The following is an 18,459-nucleotide window of genomic DNA, read 5'->3' as shown; positions in this document are numbered from 1 at the left end:
GAGGGTAAAAGGCCCCGAGCCCACTCTCCGAGGGTAAAAGGCCCCGAGCCCACTCTCCGAGGGTAAAAGGCCCCGAGCCCACTCTCCGAGGGTAAAAGGACCCGGGCCCACTCTCCGAGGGTAAAAGGCCCCGAGCCCACTCTCCGAGGGTAAAAGGACCCGGGCCCACTCTCCGAGGGTAAAAGGCCCTGAGCCCACTCCCCGAGGGTAAAAGCCCTGCGGCCCACTCTCCGAGGGTAAAAGCCCTGCGGCCCTGAGCCCACTCTCCGAGGGTAAAAGGCCCTGAGCCCACTCTCCGAGGGCATCTCAGGGGCATTGGGGTATGCACAAAACACAGTTCCATTTCACACCTCACATGTCACCAACTATTTGACCTTTTGAACCCCTGAAGACAACACAGCCAGCCTCGGGGTTAGTGTGTGTGTGTGTGTGTGTGTGTGTGTGTGTGTGTGTGTGTCTCTGATGGTGATCTGTGATCTCCTGTGGGATGTAGAGACGGTTTTCCCCGAGTCTCCCTGCAGCTAAATCAGTGTATTAAACCTGTCACACACACACATACACCACCCTCTGTGTGCTTTGTAAATCTGCGCAACACCCAGCAATGTAGATGACACACGGCCAGGTCTCTAAATAACACACCCCTCCCAGAACCAGCACATCCACCTAGGTCTATTAACGTCTCTAAAGACACATTCAGACCTGCTCCACACACACACACACACACACACACACACACACACACACACCCCCTGAGTAGGTGTGTAAACCAGAGAGAGGAGGACCGTCCTACTCAGTGAATTTCAGAAAAATACCAAAATAGTGAGATTTTTTTTATTTATTTTTTAGTTCAGAAAAAAACTATAGTAAATATATTCACGTCACCAAATAATTGATTAAAACACTCTGTTTTACAATCAAGGTCTACAGTAGCCTCAACAGCACTCTGTAGGGTAGCACCACAGAAGAAGAGCAGAGCAGGGAACGCTTACAGGCACTCTGTTACCATGGCACCATCTCCACTGGTCAGCGCTCACACAGTGTGTCTTAGATTAATAAACACAAGATGGCATAAAGCAGTCACTGACAGAATGACCACACACACACACTGTACCAACACACACACACACACACACACACACACTGTACCAACACACACCCTGTACCAACACACATACACACACTGTACCAACACACACACACACACACACACACACACACACACACACACACACACACTGTACCAACACACACACACACACACACACACACACACACACACACACACACACACACTGTACCAACACACACACACACACACACACTGCACCAACACTTGCTCACACTGCACCAACACTTGCTCACACACACAATGTGCGTACATACACACAAGATCCTCTCCTCACGCCCCCACACACAGCAGCTGTCACACACAGAGGGTTGGGCTTGTTAGGGGGGGTGGTGTGTGTGTCATGGCATGTTAAAATACCCAGGGTCTGACGTCACTATATCTTAACAAACAGCCTCCTCTACACCTAACGACACACACAGCTCTATGGTAGAATTTCACCAGAGATAAATACCCTTCATTCTGGAGAGGAGAAGGTGAGTCACCTAATAGGTGCTAAACAACAGCCTCTTGCTAGCTGCTAAACAACGGCCTCTTGCTAGGCGCTAAACAACGGCCTCTTGCTAGGCGCTAAACAACGGCCTCTTGCTAGCTGCTAAACAACGGCCTCTTGCTAGCTGCTAAACAACGGCCTCTTGCTAGCTGCTAAACAACGGCCTCTTGCTAGCTGCTAAACAACGGCCTCTTGCTAGCTGCTAAACAACGGCCTCTTGCTAGCTGCTAAACAACGGCCTCTTGCTAGCTGCTAAACAACGGCCTCTTGCTAGGCGCTAAACAACGGCCTCTTGCTAGCTGCTAAACAACGGCCTCTTGCTAGCTGCTAAACAACGGCCTCTTGCTAGCTGCTAAACAGCCTCTTGCTAGCTGCTAAACAACAGCCTCTTGCTAGCTGCTAAACAACAGCCTCTTGCTAGCTGCTAAACAACAGCCTCTTGCTAGCTGCTAAACAACAGCCTCTTGCTAGCTGCTAAAACAACAGCCTCTTGCTAGCTGCTAAACAACAGCCTCTTGCTAGCTGCTAAACAACAGCCTCTTGCTAGCTGCTAAAAGAACAGCCTCTTGCTAGCTGCTAAACAACAGCCTCTTGCTAGCTGCTAAACAACAGCCTCTTGCTAGCTGCTAAACAACAGCCTCTTGCTAGCTGCTAAACAACAGCCTCTTGCTAGCTGCTAAACACAGCCTCTTGCTAGCTGCTAAAACAACAGCCTCTTGCTAGCTGCTAAACAACAGCCTCTTGCTAGCTGCTAAACAACAGCCTCTTGCTAGCTGCTAAAAGAACAGCCTCTTGCTAGCTGCTAAACAACAGCCTCTTGCTAGCTGCTAAACAACAGCCTCTTGCTAGCTGCTAAACAACAGCCTCTTGCTAGCTGCTACACAACAGCCTCTTGCTAGCTGCTACACAACAGCCTCTTGCTAGCTGCTACACAACAACCTCTTGCTAGCTGCTACACAACAACCTCTTGCTAGCTGCTACACAACAGCCTCTTGCTAGCTGCTACACAACAGCCTCTTGCTAGCTGCTACACAACAGCCTCTTGCTAGCTGCTACACAACAGCCTCTTGCTAGCTGCTACACAACAGCCTCTTGCTAGCTGCTACACAACAGCCTCTTGCTAGCTGCTACACAACAACCTCTTGCTAGCTGCTACACAACAACCTCTTGCTAGCTGCTACACAACAACCTCTTGCTAGCTGCTAAACAACGGCCTCTTGCTAGCTGCTAAAGAACAGCCTCTTGCTAGCTGCTAAACAACAGCCTCTTGCTAGCTGCTAAACAACAGCCTCTTGCTAGCTGCTAAAACAACAGCCTCTTGCTAGCTGCTAAACAACAGCCTCTTGCTAGCTGCTAAACAACAGCCTCTTGCTAGCTGCTAAAAGAACAGCCTCTTGCTAGCTGCTAAACAACAGCCTCTTGCTAGCTGCTAAACAACAGCCTCTTGCTAGCTGCTAAACAACAGCCTCTTGCTAGCTGCTAAACAACAGCCTCTTGCTAGCTGCTAAACACAGCCTCTTGCTAGCTGCTAAACACAGCCTCTTGCTAGCTGCTAAACAACAGCCTCTTGCTAGCTGCTACACAACAGCCTCTTGCTAGCTGCTACACAACAGCCTCTTGCTAGCTGCTACACAACAGCCTCTTGCTAGCTGCTACACAACAGCCTCTTGCTAGCTGCTACACAACAACCTCTTGCTAGCTGCTACACAACAGCCTCTTGCTAGCTGCTACACAACAGCCTCTTGCTAGCTGCTACACAACAGCCTCTTGCTAGCTGCTACACAACAGCCTCTTGCTAGCTGCTACACAACAGCCTCTTGCTAGCTGCTACACAACAACCTCTTGCTAGCTGCTACACAACAACCTCTTGCTAGCTGCTACACAACAACCTCTTGCTAGCTGCTACACAACAACCTCTTGCTAGCTGCTACACAACAACCTCTTGCTAGCTGCTACACAACAACCTCTTGCTAGCTGCTACACATCAACCTCTTGCTAGCTGCTACACAGCAACCTCTTGCTAGCTGCTACACAACGGCCTCTTGCTAGCTGCTAAACAACGGCCTCTTGCTAGCTGCTACACAACGGCCTCTTGCTAGCTGCTACACAGCGGCCTCTTGCTAGCTGCTACACAGCGGCCTCTTGCTAGCTGCTACACAGCGGCCTCTTGCTAGCTGCTACACAGCGGCCTCTTGCTAGCTGCTACACAGCGGCCTCTTGCTAGCTGCTACACAGCGGCCTCTTGCTAGCTGCTACACAGCGGCCTCTTGCTAGCTGCTACACAGCGGCCTCTTGCTAGGCGCTACACAGCGGCCTCTTGCTAGGCGCTACACAGCGGCCTCTTGCTAGGCGCTACACAGCGGCCTCTTGCTAGGCGCTACACAGCGGCCTCTTGCTAGGCGCTACACAGCGGCCTCTTGCTAGGCGCTACACAGCGGCCTCTTGCTAGGCGCTACACAGCGGCCTCTTGCTAGGCGCTAAACAGCGGCCTCTTGCTAGGCGCTAAACAGCGGCCTCTTGCTAGGCGCTAAACAGCGGCCTCTTGCTAGGCGCTAAACAGCGGCCTCTTGCTAGGCGCTAAACAGCGGCCTCTTGCTAGGCGCTAAACAGCGGCCTCTTGCTAGGCGCTAAACAGCGGCCTCTTGCTAGGCGCTAAACAGCGGCCTCTTGCTAGCTGCTAAACAGCGGCCTCTTGCTAGCTGCTAAACAGCGGCCTCTTGCTAGCTGCTAAACAACGGCCTCTTGCTAGCTGCTAAACAACGGCCTCTTGCTAGCTGCTAAACAACGGCCTCTTGCTAGCTGCTAAACAACGGCCTCTTGCTAGCTGCTAAACAACGGCCTCTTGCTAGCTGCTAAACAACGGCCTCTTGCTAGCTGCTAAACAACGGCCTCTTGCTAGCTGCTAAACAACGGCCTCTTGCTAGCTGCTAAACAACGGCCTCTTGCTAGCTGCTAAACAACGGCCTCTTGCTAGCTGCTAAAATAACAGCCTCTTGCTAGCTGCTAAACAACAGCCTCTTGCTAGCTGCTAAACAACAGCCTCTTGCTAGCTGCTAAACAACAGCCTCTTGCTAGCTGATAAACAGCAGCCTCTTGCTAGCTGCTAAACAACAGGCTCTTGCTAGCTGCTAAACAACAGGCTCTTGCTCGGTTCTCACTTGGATTAAAGGGTAACTTCACCCGAAAATCTAAATGTCTCAGATTTTCCCCCAGACCTCAAGTGGTCTCCTGATGCGGTTTAAGCATCATTGTGGACTTAGAAAATCCAACGTTCTTCTTCTATTAAAACAGTGTGTTTTTGAGAGTGAAAACCCTCAAACCAGGAAAAACAAAACCTTTCAGTTCATCTGGGCTATTTACTTACATTTCAGTTTTTATGAAATACATAATTTGAATAACAAACATTGTGGCAATTCATATCTTGCAGTAAAACTGGATATAAGACTTTAATTTCAAAAAAAGGTTAAATATGTTTAATGTTCTCTTTGAAAATAGTCCAAAACAACAATACGCTGAATTTAGAATAAATTTGTACAATTTAGTCACATGCACAGTAGTATTGCACGGTAATACCAAAACATCATGATACCAACATTTCAGAATACCTTAGTACCCGTTTCCTATGACAGTCCCTTACCGATCAATAACAAACTACCGTAGTACCCGTTTCCTGTGACACTCCCTTACCGATCAATAACAAACTACCGTAGTACCCGTTTCCTATGACACTCCCTTACCGATCAATAACAAACTACCGTAGTACCCGTTTCCTGTGACACTCCCTTACCGATCAATAACAAACTACCGTAGTACCCGTTTCCTATGACACTCCCTTACCGATCAATAACAAACTACCGTAGTACCCGTTTCCTGTGACACTCCCTTACCGATCAATAACAAACTACCGTAGTACCCGTTTCCTGTGACACTCCCTTACCGATCAATAACAAACTACCGTAGTACCCGTTTCCTATGACACTCCCTTACCGATCAATAACAAACTACCGTAGGACCCGTTTCCTGTGACAGTCCCTTACCGATCAATAACAAACTACCGTAGTACCCGTTTCCTATGACACTCCCTTACCGATCAATAACAAACTACCGTAGTACCCGTTTCCTGTGACACTCCCTTACCGATCAATAACAAACTACCGTAGTACCCGTTTCCTGTGACACTCCCTTACCGATCAATAACAAACTACCGTAGTACCCGTTTCCTGTGACACTCCCTTACCGATCAATAACAAACTACCGTAGTACCCGTTTCCTGTGACACTCCCTTACCGATCAATAACAAACTACCGTAGTACCCGTTTCCTGTGACACTCCCTTACCGATCAATAACAAACCCGCTGTTGAAATCCTGTTGAATTTAAACCCAACTGTCACTCGTCTCTTGTACGCGCAGGTCCCAACTTCCCTCTTCACTTTCATGCGCACATCACGTGTTACAGCTGTAATCAACCCGCTAACAACCACTACCAGCCTTCGCTCGCGTCTCTCCGTTCCCCTCTTCACAAACATCTCTTCTTCCGTCAGCGAGTAGGGATGCAGAACCAGACCCTGATGAGGCATCTGTTGTTAGATTTCTACATTTCTTACATTGCTCCTTTGCACCCCAGTATCTCTACTTTGCACATTCATCTTCTGCACATCTACCATTCCAGTGTTTAATTACTATATTGTAATTACATCACCACCATGGCCTATTTATTGCCTTACCTCCCTTATCTCACCTCATTTGCACTCACTGTGTATAGACTTTTTGTTTTCTTTTGTTCTACTGTGTTATTGATTGTATGTTTTGTTTACTCCATGTGTAACTCTGTGTTGTTGTATGTGTCACACTGCTTTGCTTTATCTTGGCTAGATCGCAGTTGCAAATGAGAACTTGTTCTCAACTAGCCTACCTGGTTAAATAAAGGTGAAATTAAATAAATAAATAAAAACTGCTCCAATATTGATACAATGTATCATTTCATCTGTTCTAACCAGGAACACAGACCAGTCTGAGTAGACTTTATGTTGATACAATGTATCATTTCATCTGTTCTAACCAGGAACACAGACCAGTCTGAGTAGACTTTATGTTGATACAATGTATCATTTCATCTGTTATAACCAGGAACACAGACCAGTCTGAGTAGACTTTATGTTGATACAATGTATCATTTCATCTGTTCTAACCAGGAACACAGACCAGCCTGAGTAGACTTTATGTTGATACAATGTATCATTTCATCTGTTCTAACCAGGAACACAGACCAGTCTGAGTAGACTTTATGTTGATACAATGTATCATTTCATCTGTTATAACCAGGAACACAGACCAGTCTGAGTAGACTTTATGTTGATACAATGTATCATTTCATCTGTTATAACCAGGAACACAGACCAGTCTGAGTAGACTTTATGTTGATACAATGTATCATTTCATCTGTTATAACCAGGAACACAGACCAGTCTGAGTAGACTTTATGTTGATACAATGTATCATTTAATCTGTTCTAACCAGGAACACAGACCAGTCTGAGTAGACTTTATGTTGATACAATGTATCATTTCATCTGTTATAACCAGGAACACAGACCAGTCTGAGTAGACTTTATGTTGATACAATGTATCATTTCATCTGTTATAACCAGGAACACAGACCAGTCTGAGTAGACTTTATGTTGATACAATGTATCATTTCATCTGTTCTAACCAGGAACACAGACCAGCCTGAGTAGACTTTATGTTGATACAATGTATCATTTCATCAGGTCACGGTCCGGGAACGTATTGCCGTCGAGGTCACGGTTTGGTTTCGGTACAGCGGAAAAACAAAATACCAACAGTTACTGTAGCATTTAGTAGTTTATTTAAGAAAATCCAAAAGTGTTGGTGTGTCCTGGTTCCATATATGATCATGACTCGTCTACGGCCTGCTGAGAGTACAATCAGGAATGGCAACACTGTTTTTCTTACATGATTAAAAAAAACAATACGATTACACTCATCAACAACACTAAAATGAAGTGCAATGTGTGAAATCAATATGTAAAACACAGCTCAGACATTGTACAGGCCTGTTGTTACAATAATTTTGTTCTCAGTTGTTCATAATACCCAAATTGAATTAATTACTCAGCCTGAAACCCAGAATTTGTAAGAAACTGGTTGAAATGAATCAGGTGGAGGCCCAGCTACGATAGTCAGGAATGTTTATTTAGAGAGCTCTGCTGTGTATATACAAAAAACGTTCCTTTAACACCTTCTCTTAACCTGCGCACATACACACACACTAAACTTTGGATTCTCCCTTCTTCTCCTGGAGTCTCACAAGTTTATTACCACACAGCTGACAGTTCCAGTCCCCTCCAGATGGGTAATCTGGAGGGGGGCTCTCCATGTCTTATCTTATCTCCCCAGAGTTATAGCCGGGGTCGGTTCAAACATGTTTTAATGATCCACTTTGTTTTCTTTAGGCACACACATACCCCCTCTCTTCTCATTCTACATAACCTCTTTCTTATGAACTAACATTATTTATCAATACAGAAAAACAGGGTAGAAATCAATTAGTTATAGTTATAGTTAAATGTATACATAATTTAGTCATTATTCATAACACCTGTTCTATAATATTTTCTTACAAAGATTATTTTTTTAAAGATGCACACTACTGATAAAGGGGAGGTGTCTGATTTCCCGCTCCGGGGGTCATGTGATGTCACTGTTAGGTAACTCTCTGTAGTCCTGGAGGTCAGTCCATCTGTAGTAAGCCCAACACAAGGTGCATCCCTCTCCGGGGGGTCATGTGATGTTACTGTTAGGTAACTCTCTGTAGCCCTGGAGGTCAGTCCATCTGTAGTAAGCCCAACACAAGGTGCATCCCTCTCCGGGGGTCATGTGATGTCACTGTTAGGTACCTCTCTGTAGCCCTGGAGGTCAGTCCATCTGTAGTAAGCCCAACACAAGGTGCATCCCTCTCCAGGGGTCATGTGATGTCACTGTTAGGTAACTCTCTGTAGTCCTGGAGGTCAGTCCATCTGTAGTAAGCCCAACACAAGGTGCATCCCTCTCCGGGGGGTCATGTGATGTTACTGTTAGGTAACTCTCTGTAGCCCTGGAGGTCAGTCCATCTGTAGTAAGCCCAACACAAGGTGCATCCCTCTCCAGGGGTCATGTGATGTCACTGTTAGGTAACTCTCTGTAGCCCTGGAGGTCAGTCCATCTGTAGTAAGCCCAACACAAGGTGCATCCCTCTCCGGGGTCATGTGATGTCACTGTTAGGTACCGCTCTGTAGTCCTGGAGGTCAGTCCATCTGTAGTAAGCCCAACACAAAGTGCATCCCTCTCCGGGGTCATGTGATGTCACTGTTAGGTACCGCTCTGTAGTCCTGGAGGTCAGTCCATCTGTAGTAAGCCCAACACAAGGTGCATCCCTCTCCGGGGGTCATGTGATGTCACTGTTAGGTAACTCTCTGTAGCCCTGGAGGTCAGTCCATCTGTAGTAAGCCCAACACAAGGTGCATCCCTCTCCGGGGGTCATGTGATGTCACTGTTAGGTATCTCTCTGTAGACCTGGAGGTCAGTCCATCTGTAGTAAGCCCAACACAAGGTGCATCCCTCTCCGGGGGTCATGTGATGTCACTGTTAGGTACCTCTCTGTAGCCCTGGAGGTCAGTCCATCTGTAGTAAGCCCAACACAAGGTGCATCCCTCTCCGGGGGTCATGTGATGTCACTGTTAGGTATCTCTCTGTAGTCCTGGAGGTCAGTCCATCTGTAGTAAGCCCAACACAAGGTGCATCCCTCTCCGGGGGGTCATGTGATGTCACTGTTAGGTATCTCTCTGTAGTCCTGGAGGTCAGTCCATCTGTAGTAAGCCCAACACAAGGTGCATCCCTCTCCGGGGGTCATGTGATGTCACTGTTAGGTATCTCTCTCTAGCCCTGGAGGTCAGTCCATCTGTAGTAAGCCCAACACAAGGTGCATCCCTCTCCGGGGGGTCATGTGATGTCACTGTTAGGTATCTCTCTGTAGTCCTGGGGGTCAGTCCATCTGTAGTAAGCCCAACACAAGGTGCATCCCTCTCCGGGGGTCATGTGATGTCACTGTTAGGTACCTCTCTGTAGTCCTGGAGGTCAGTCCATCTGTAGTAAGCCCAACACAAGGTGCATCCCTCTCCGGGGGTCATGTGATGTTACTGTTAGGTACCTCTCTGTAGTCCTGGAAGTCAGTCCATCTGTAGAAAGCCCAACACAAGGTGCATCCCTCTCCGGGGGTCATGTGATGTCACTGTTAGGTATCTCTCTGTAGCCCTGGAGGTCAGTCCATCTGTAGTAAGCCCAACACAAGGTGCATCCCTCTCCAGGGGTCATGTGATGTCACTGTTAGGTACCGCTCTGTAGCCCTGGAGGTCAGTCCATCTGTAGTAAGCCCAACACAAGGTGCATCCCTCTCCGGGGGAGCAGGGTACAGGTAGGTATACAGGTACATCCCATCCCAGGTACCGTCTGCTGAAATGGCTGTGAGAAGGCAACGCGGCTCTGAGAACTTTCCCCCCCCGAAACTGAAACCTCTATTCCTCTAAACCCCAGAGAACAGACCCATATCCACAGATAGAAACATGTCTAGTACTCAGAGAACGGACCCATATCCACAGATAGAAACATACCTAGTACTCAGAGAACGGACCCATATCCACAGATAGAAACATGTCTAGTACTCAGAGAACGGACCCATATCCACAGATAGAAACATGTCTAGTACTCAGAGAACGGACCCATATCCACAGCTAGAAACATGTCTAGTACTCAGAGAACGGACCCATATCCACAGATAGAAACATACCTAGTACTCAGAGAACGGACCCATATCCACAGATAGAAACATACCTAGTACACAGAGAACGGACCCATATCCACAGATAGAAACATGTCTAGTACTCAGAGAACGGACCCGTATCCACAGATAGAAACATACCTAGTACACAGAGAACGGACCCGTACCCACAGATAGAAACATGTCTAGTACTCAGAGAACGGACCCGTATCCACAGATAGAAACATGTCTAGTACTCAGAGAACGGACCCGTATCCACAGATAGAAACATACCTAGTACTCAGAGAATGGACCCATATCCACAGATAGAAACATACCTAGTACACAGAGAACGGACCCATATCCACAGATAGAAACATGTCTAGTACTCAGAGAACGGACCCGTATCCACAGATAGAAACATGTCTAGTACTCAGAGAACGGACCCATATCCACAGATAGAAACATACCTAGTACTCAGAGAACGGACCCATATCCACAGATAGAAACATGTCTAGTACTCAGAGAACGGACCCGTATCCACAGATAGAAACATACCTAGTACTCAGAGAACGGACCCATATCCACAGATAGAAACATACCTAGTACTCAGAGAACGGACCCATATCCACAGATAGAAACATACCTAGTACACAGAGAACGGACCCATATCCACAGATAGAAACATGTCTAGTACTCAGAGAACGGACCCGTATCCACAGATAGAAACATGTCTAGTACTCAGAGAACGGACCCGTATCCACAGATAGAAACATGTCTAGTACTCAGAGAACGGACGCATATCCACAGATAGAAACATACCTAGTACTCAGAGAACGGTCCCATATCCACAGATAGAAACATGTCTAGTACTCAGAGAACGGACCCATATCCACAGCTAGAAACATACCTAGTACTCAGAGAACGGACCCATATCCACAGATAGAAACATACCTAGTACTCAGAGAACGGACCCATATCCACAGATAGAAACATGTCTAGTACTCAGAGAACGGACCCATATCCACAGATAGAAACATACCTAGTACACAGAGAACGGACCCATATCCACAGATAGAAACATGTCTAGTACTCAGAGAACGGACCCGTATCCACAGATAGAAACATGTCTAGTACTCAGAGAACGGACCCGTATCCACAGATAGAAACATACCTAGTACTCAGAGAACGGACCCGTATCCACAGCTAGAAACACGTCTAGTACACAGAGAACGGACCCATATCCACAGCTAGAAACATGTCTAGTACACAGAGAACGGACCCATATCCACAGCTAGAAACATACCTAGTACTCAGAGAACGGACCCATATCCACAGATAGAAACATGTCTAGTACTCAGAGAACGGACCCATATCCACAGATAGAAACATACCTAGTACTCAGAGAACGGACCCATATCCACAGATAGAAACATACCTAGTACTCAGAGAACGGACCCGTACCCACAGCTAGAAACATGTCTAGTACTCAGAGAACGGACCCGTATCCACAGATAGAAACATACCTAGTACTCAGAGAACGGACCCGTATCCACAGATAGAAACATGTCTAGTACTCAGAGAACGGACCCATATCCACAGATAGAAACATGTCTAGTACTCAGAGAACGGACCCATATCCACAGATAGAAACATACCTAGTACTCAGAGAACGGTCCCATATCCACAGATAGAAACATGTCTAGTACTCAGAGAACGGACCCATATCCACAGCTAGAAACATACCTAGTACTCAGAGAACGGACCCATATCCACAGATAGAAACATACCTAGTACTCAGAGAACGGACCCATATCCACAGATAGAAACATGTCTAGTACTCAGAGAACGGTCCCATATCCACAGATAGAAACATGTCTAGTACTCAGAGAACGGACCCATATCCACAGCTAGAAACATACCTAGTACTCAGAGAACGGTCCCATATCCACAGATAGAAACATACCTAGTACTCAGAGAACGGACCCATATCCACAGATAGAAACATACCTAGTACTCAGAGAACGGACCCATATCCACAGATAGAAACATACCTAGTACTCAGAGAACGGACCCATATCCACAGATAGAAACATGTCTAGTACTCAGAGAACGGACCCATATCCACAGATAGAAACATACCTAGTACTCAGAGAACGGACCCATATCCACAGATAGAAACATGTCTAGTACTCAGAGAACGGACCCGTATCCACAGATAGAAACATACCTAGTACTCAAAGAACGGACCCATATCCACAGATAGAAACATGTCTAGTACTCAGAGAACGGACCCATATCCACAGATAGAAACATACCTAGTACTCAGAGAACGGTCCCATATCCACAGATAGAAACATGTCTAGTACTCAGAGAACGGACCCATATCCACAGCTAGAAACATACCTAGTACTCAGAGAACGGACCCATATCCACAGATAGAAACATACCTAGTACTCAGAGAACGGTCCCATATCCACAGATAGAAACATGTCTAGTACTCAGAGAACGGACCCATATCCACAGCTAGAAACATACCTAGTACTCAGAGAACGGACCCATATCCACAGCTAGAAACATACCTAGTACTCAGAGAACGGACCCATATCCACAGATAGAAACATACCTAGTACTCAGAGAACGGACCCATATCCACAGATAGAAACATACCTAGTACTCAGAGAACGGACCCATATCCACAGATAGAAACATGCCTAGTACTCAGAGAACGGACCCATATCCACAGATAGAAACATACCTAAGAAACATACCTAGTACTCAGAGAACGGACCCATATCCACAGATAGAAACATGTCTAGTACTCAGAGAACGGACCCATATCCACAGATAGAAACATACCTAGTACTCAGAGAACAGACCCATATCCACAGATAGAAACATGTCTAGTACTCAGAACGGACCCATACCCACAGATAGAAACATGCCTAGTATTCAGAGAACGGACCCATATCCACAGATAGAAACATACCTAGTACTCAGAGAACGGACCCATATCCACAGATAGAAACATGTCTAGTACTCAGAACGGACCCGTATCCACAGATAGAAACATGCCTAGTACTCAGAGAACGGACCCATATCCACAGATAGAAACATACCTAGTACTCAGAGAACGGACCCATATCCACAGATAGAAACATACCTAGTACACAGAGAACGGACCCATATCCACAGATAGAAACATACCTAGTACTCAGAGAACGGACCCATATCCACAGATAGAAACATACCTAGTACACAGAGAACGGACCCATATCCACAGATAGAAACATACCTAGTACACAGAGAACGGACCCATATCCACAGATAGAAACATACCTAGTACTCAGAGAACGGACCCATATCCACAGATAGAAACATGCCTATCACTCCTGTAATTTATTTGGCCCGGTCAGAATCAGCTGCAAATGGCTGCTTGAATGCAGAGAGGAGAAGAAGTTGATTGAATTCTGGGGTGATGTCGGCTCAAACGTATCGACATGATTGAGGCGTTGGCAGCTGCACAGACGATTCTAGTTGAGCAGAGGATGACAATACTGTTTACATTTTATCTACAAATCTGTCCCATCGCAAGATTTTATTGAGTCATCTTAGATCAACTCAATACTATTTTTTGAGGAAGTGCATACTGGCTACGGCGTCTGAAAATGGACAAACAGTACCATTGCGCCTTTCTTGTTTTCTCCTTCTTGTTTTCCAAGTGAAGGTCTTTTTAAGGGAATATGAGAGGACACTCGTTGGGTTGGCCGAGCCAACTTTGGCTAGCTACCAGCTGAACTGAAGCATGCTGGGACTTTATACTGACACACACACACATACACACACCATCTATCCTGTTGCTTAGTCACTTCAACCCTACCTACATGTACATAGCTACCTCAATTACCTCGTACCCCTGCACATCGACTCGGTAACCTCTGTATATCAAATGTATTTATAAAGCCCTTCTTACATCAGCTGATATCTCAAAGTGCTGTACAGAAACTCGGCCTAAAACCCGCAAACAGCAAGCAATGCAGGTGTAGAAGCACGGTGGCTAGGAAAAACTCCCTAGAAAGGCCAGAACCTAGGAAGAAACCTAGAGAGGAACCATTCTATTACCTGGTACTCCCTGTATATAGAAATGTATTACCTGGTACTCCCTGTATATAGCCATGTTATTACCTGGTACTCCCTGTATATAGCCATGTTATTACCTGGTATTCCCTGTCTATAGCCATGTTATTACCTGGTACTCTCTGTATATAGCCATGTTATTACCTGGTATTCCCTGTATATAGCCATGTTATTAACTGGTACTCCCTGTATATAGCCATGTTATTACCTGGTACTTCCTGTATATAGCCATGTTATTACCTGGTACTTCCTGTATATAGCCACGTTATTACCTGGTACTTCATGTATATAGCCATGTTATTACCTGGTACTCCCTGTATATAGCCATGTTATTACCTGGTACTTCCTGTATATAGCCACGTTATTACCTGGTACTTCATGTATATAGCCATGTTATTACCTGGTACTCCCTGTATATAGCCACGTTATTACCTGGTACTTCCTGTATATAGCCATGTTATTTTTAGTCATTGTTATTCGCTGTGTATTTATTCCTCATGTCACTATATCTATTTTATCTGTAAAAGGAGACAGCATGTCACTGTTATTCTACACCCGTTGTTTACCAAGCATGTGACAGGTAAAATGTGAGTGATTTGACACCTCCATTGTCCCCTACCTGATATGCTTGTTCCCACAACTGTTTAGTTTCACTACTACAATAACCAACATAAAGTCTATATATATAGAGTCTATATACATAAAGCCGATAAATATCCGTGAAGTTTCATTACTACATTAACCTACATAAAGTCTATATATATATATCTGTTTAGTTTCACTACTACAATAACCTACATAAAGTCTATATATATATAGAGTCTATATACATAAAGCCGATAAATATCTGTGAAGTTTCATTACTACATTAACCTACATAAAGTCTAATATATATATATATATATATATATATATATATATATATATAGAGAGAGAGAGAGTCTATATACATAAAGCCAATATATATCTGTGAAGTTTCACTACTACATTAACCTACATAAAGCCTATATATATATATATATCTGTGAAGTTTCACTACTACATTAACCTACATAAAGCCTATGTATATCTCCTGTAGCCACTGTGCATTCAACTATTCTTTTCAGAAGGACAATATGTTAATATTAAGACAGAATAGAGACGTAGTCTTTTAGCCAGAATAGAGACGTAGTCTTTTAGCCAGAATAGAGACGTAGTCTTTTAGCCAGAATAGAGACGTAGTCTTTTAGCCAGAATAGAGACGTAGTCTTTTAGCCAGAATAGAGACGTAGTCTTTTAGACAGAATAGAGACGTAGTCTTTTAGCCAGAATAGAGACGTAGTCTTTTAGCCAGAATAGAGACGTAGTCTTTTAGCCAGAATAGAGACGTAGTCTTTTAGACAGAATAGAGACGTAGTCTTTTATAAAGTAGTAAAACAGAACAGCTAAAACCAGGCCAGTAGATAGATAGAACTATAGAACGATAGATAGAACTATAGAACGATAGATAGAACTATAGAACGATAGATAGAACGATAGATAGAACTATAGATAGATAGAGATAGATAGATATATAGATAGATAATCTTACTGTGATGTGGATGGAGGTTCATGACAGATGGAAGGAATTTCCCGACGTGAAGGTTTGCTGGGTGCCCTGTGCCCAAGTGTCCGGGCGAGGGAGGGATCCTCCTGGCTGCAGCAGCTCCGAGTCGGTGGGTCTCCATAGCCAACAGGGGAGGGGGTACATGGACAGACCGAGGGGGGCCAAAATCTCGGCCATCCATTCTCCAGTGTTGGGGGGGCCGTCCGGAGCTAGCACTGTGTCCGGGATTTGTGTTCCCAAAGAGCCGCTGAAGGCTAGGCTGGCTGTGGGTCTCCCTGTGGATCCATGCCCATCGACATCCTGACCTATAAAAACACCCAGCAAATCGCTTGACACACAATCACACCGTACGTCTGTCTCTGCCGAGGTCAGATCATAAGACTAGTAAACAAACGGTTTTTTGGGGGGGAGATTTTCAGTCGTTTTTACCCAAAAGCCTAACCGGAATCTACGGAGCTCGGTCCATTAGAGGGGCAATGACGCAGTTTGGAAAAACACTTTTTTTTTTAAACTTAATTTACAATCTTCCATAAACGCGCAAATGTGAATAAAGGTTAAGCAGTTGTAGAGACCCTTCATATGAGCCACTGTGTGCTAATAATAATATGATTATTGAACGGTGTAGCTGACCAGCTGCGTTTCTTCCACGACTCTCAGGCAGACGGTGAAGCCGTCGCTCTTCCCGCATAGCGGAGCAGGGGACTGACCGGTTAGTTGGAACAGACTGGAGGTCTCAGGATCCCAAATGATCCAAAAAAACACGTCCAGCCAAAAACACGTCGTCGTCAAATGGACTCCTTCTATAATATGGATTCCTTCTAGAATAGCCTGGATGGCCGAGTTGTTCCGTCAGCCCTGAACCAGCCAGCTCCACGGACCAAACGGCTCGATATAAAAACCAATACACCGTAAATATCACAGGCGCATCAAATATATATGTCAAACTGGTTCAAAAGAAATAAAATACGGTTGCGGAAGAGCACCGCTTCGTTTATCAGAAGAGTTTAGCGGTGTGTTGGAGCCTCTTGAACCGCTGTTAGTGTTAAGATATCCCCGATGCTGCCTGGAGGATCTGACCCCAGCCCCGTTCACACCCAAACGGCTGTTCACACAACTCCTCGGCGGAAAATGTTTAAAATGTAAGAAAATACTATTTATATAACATTTCGATGGCAGCCTACTGCCGAATCAGTTTTAGTTGGTGTGTATTTAAAACGACACACTAAACAGCCTGATAATAACATTTAATTTGTGTTTATGCCAAATGCAGCCAAGCGATTAGACTCGGCTAGTCTCGCGTTGTTTTTAAATGTAGAATAATTATCTAAACGGTAGTCTTGAATGACTCTTATGTGGGCTATCTGAAACATTAAATCATCAAATTTAAAAACGGGACTTTTCGTGCTGGGAAAGAAAAGCCTGAATGGTCAACTCGTCCGTAATTAATTCCAGGTTTCTAGCAGTTGCTTCTTGTTGTGGACTACATACGGTCTGCTTAGGTACAGGTTAACAAAACGCAATTTGAGTGTTTAAAAAAATAAATATAAGCTATAGTCTTATTAAAAGTACCAAAAATATATATATATCTTCATAAGTTATTTTAGTAAAAACGGGCTAAATGTTGAATTTAACCTTCAAACTGGCAGAGTATCGAGTTGCCTGGTCACACCGCGGCTTTTTGAGTCGTGGCAGGCAGCAGATCTGATAAAAACATTATTTATTTATTTTAAATCACATTATTTCGACGGTTTAGATTTCTATAAAGAAGCGATAATCATTTATTCCGAGGCACCAGCCTGTTAGTGGGGGTGTGCGGCGCAGCAGGCCATGCGGCGCAGGGAGAGGCTCCCAGCGGCCACGTTTCAAACTTTTCTCGGGTCCATTATTATGAAAGTAAACTTTAGCAGTTAAAACCCCGCTGTTGTTCTCCCGTATCTAAACAACGAACAGATCCAACAACAACGTTTCAAAGTAACGATAAAACACCGCTAACCTCCCCGCCTTTTTTTACTGATTAACATTTAAGCAAAAACAAAACAAAATTTAACAAGGTTTTGCGATATTAGGCGACGAGCGTGACAGTTCGGAGAACAAGTTAGCCTCTTACTTGAGAAGGAAACGTGTTTAGAAACCAGTAAAAATCCTTATTTTGGTCTGAATCGATCCGTTGGTTCTGTACTGTTATCAGGCCGTTCTGTTCTCTGATCCATCTGGGCCGTCCTAAATGAGCGGGGGGGGGGGGACATTGGGGGAACAAGGCCCCTTCGTCCGACCATTAAAATCCTCCGCAATGAAACGCGCATTGC

At 45.1% G+C, this 18,459-nt stretch overlaps 1 protein-coding gene across 1 annotated transcript in view; it reads right to left on the bottom strand.

The window, feature by feature from the left end:
- tnrc18 (trinucleotide repeat containing 18) overlaps positions 1-18,459 on the bottom strand; it is a 116,712-nt gene extending 98,253 nt beyond the window's left edge. The window contains exons 1-2 of the mRNA XM_071343563.1: positions 18,261-18,459; positions 16,139-16,458 (exon numbers count right to left, since the gene is read on the bottom strand). Coding sequence (XP_071199664.1) covers positions 16,139-16,334 — 196 coding nt within the window. The 5' untranslated portion in view covers positions 16,335-16,458; positions 18,261-18,459. The remainder of the gene's footprint in view (positions 1-16,138; positions 16,459-18,260) is intronic.

The sequence above is a fragment of the Salvelinus alpinus genome, chromosome 1 (genome assembly GCF_045679555.1).
Source record: "Salvelinus alpinus chromosome 1, SLU_Salpinus.1, whole genome shotgun sequence".
Taxonomy (NCBI): Eukaryota; Metazoa; Chordata; class Actinopteri; order Salmoniformes; family Salmonidae; genus Salvelinus; species Salvelinus alpinus.
This window is presented reverse-complemented; position numbering and strand designations above follow the sequence as displayed.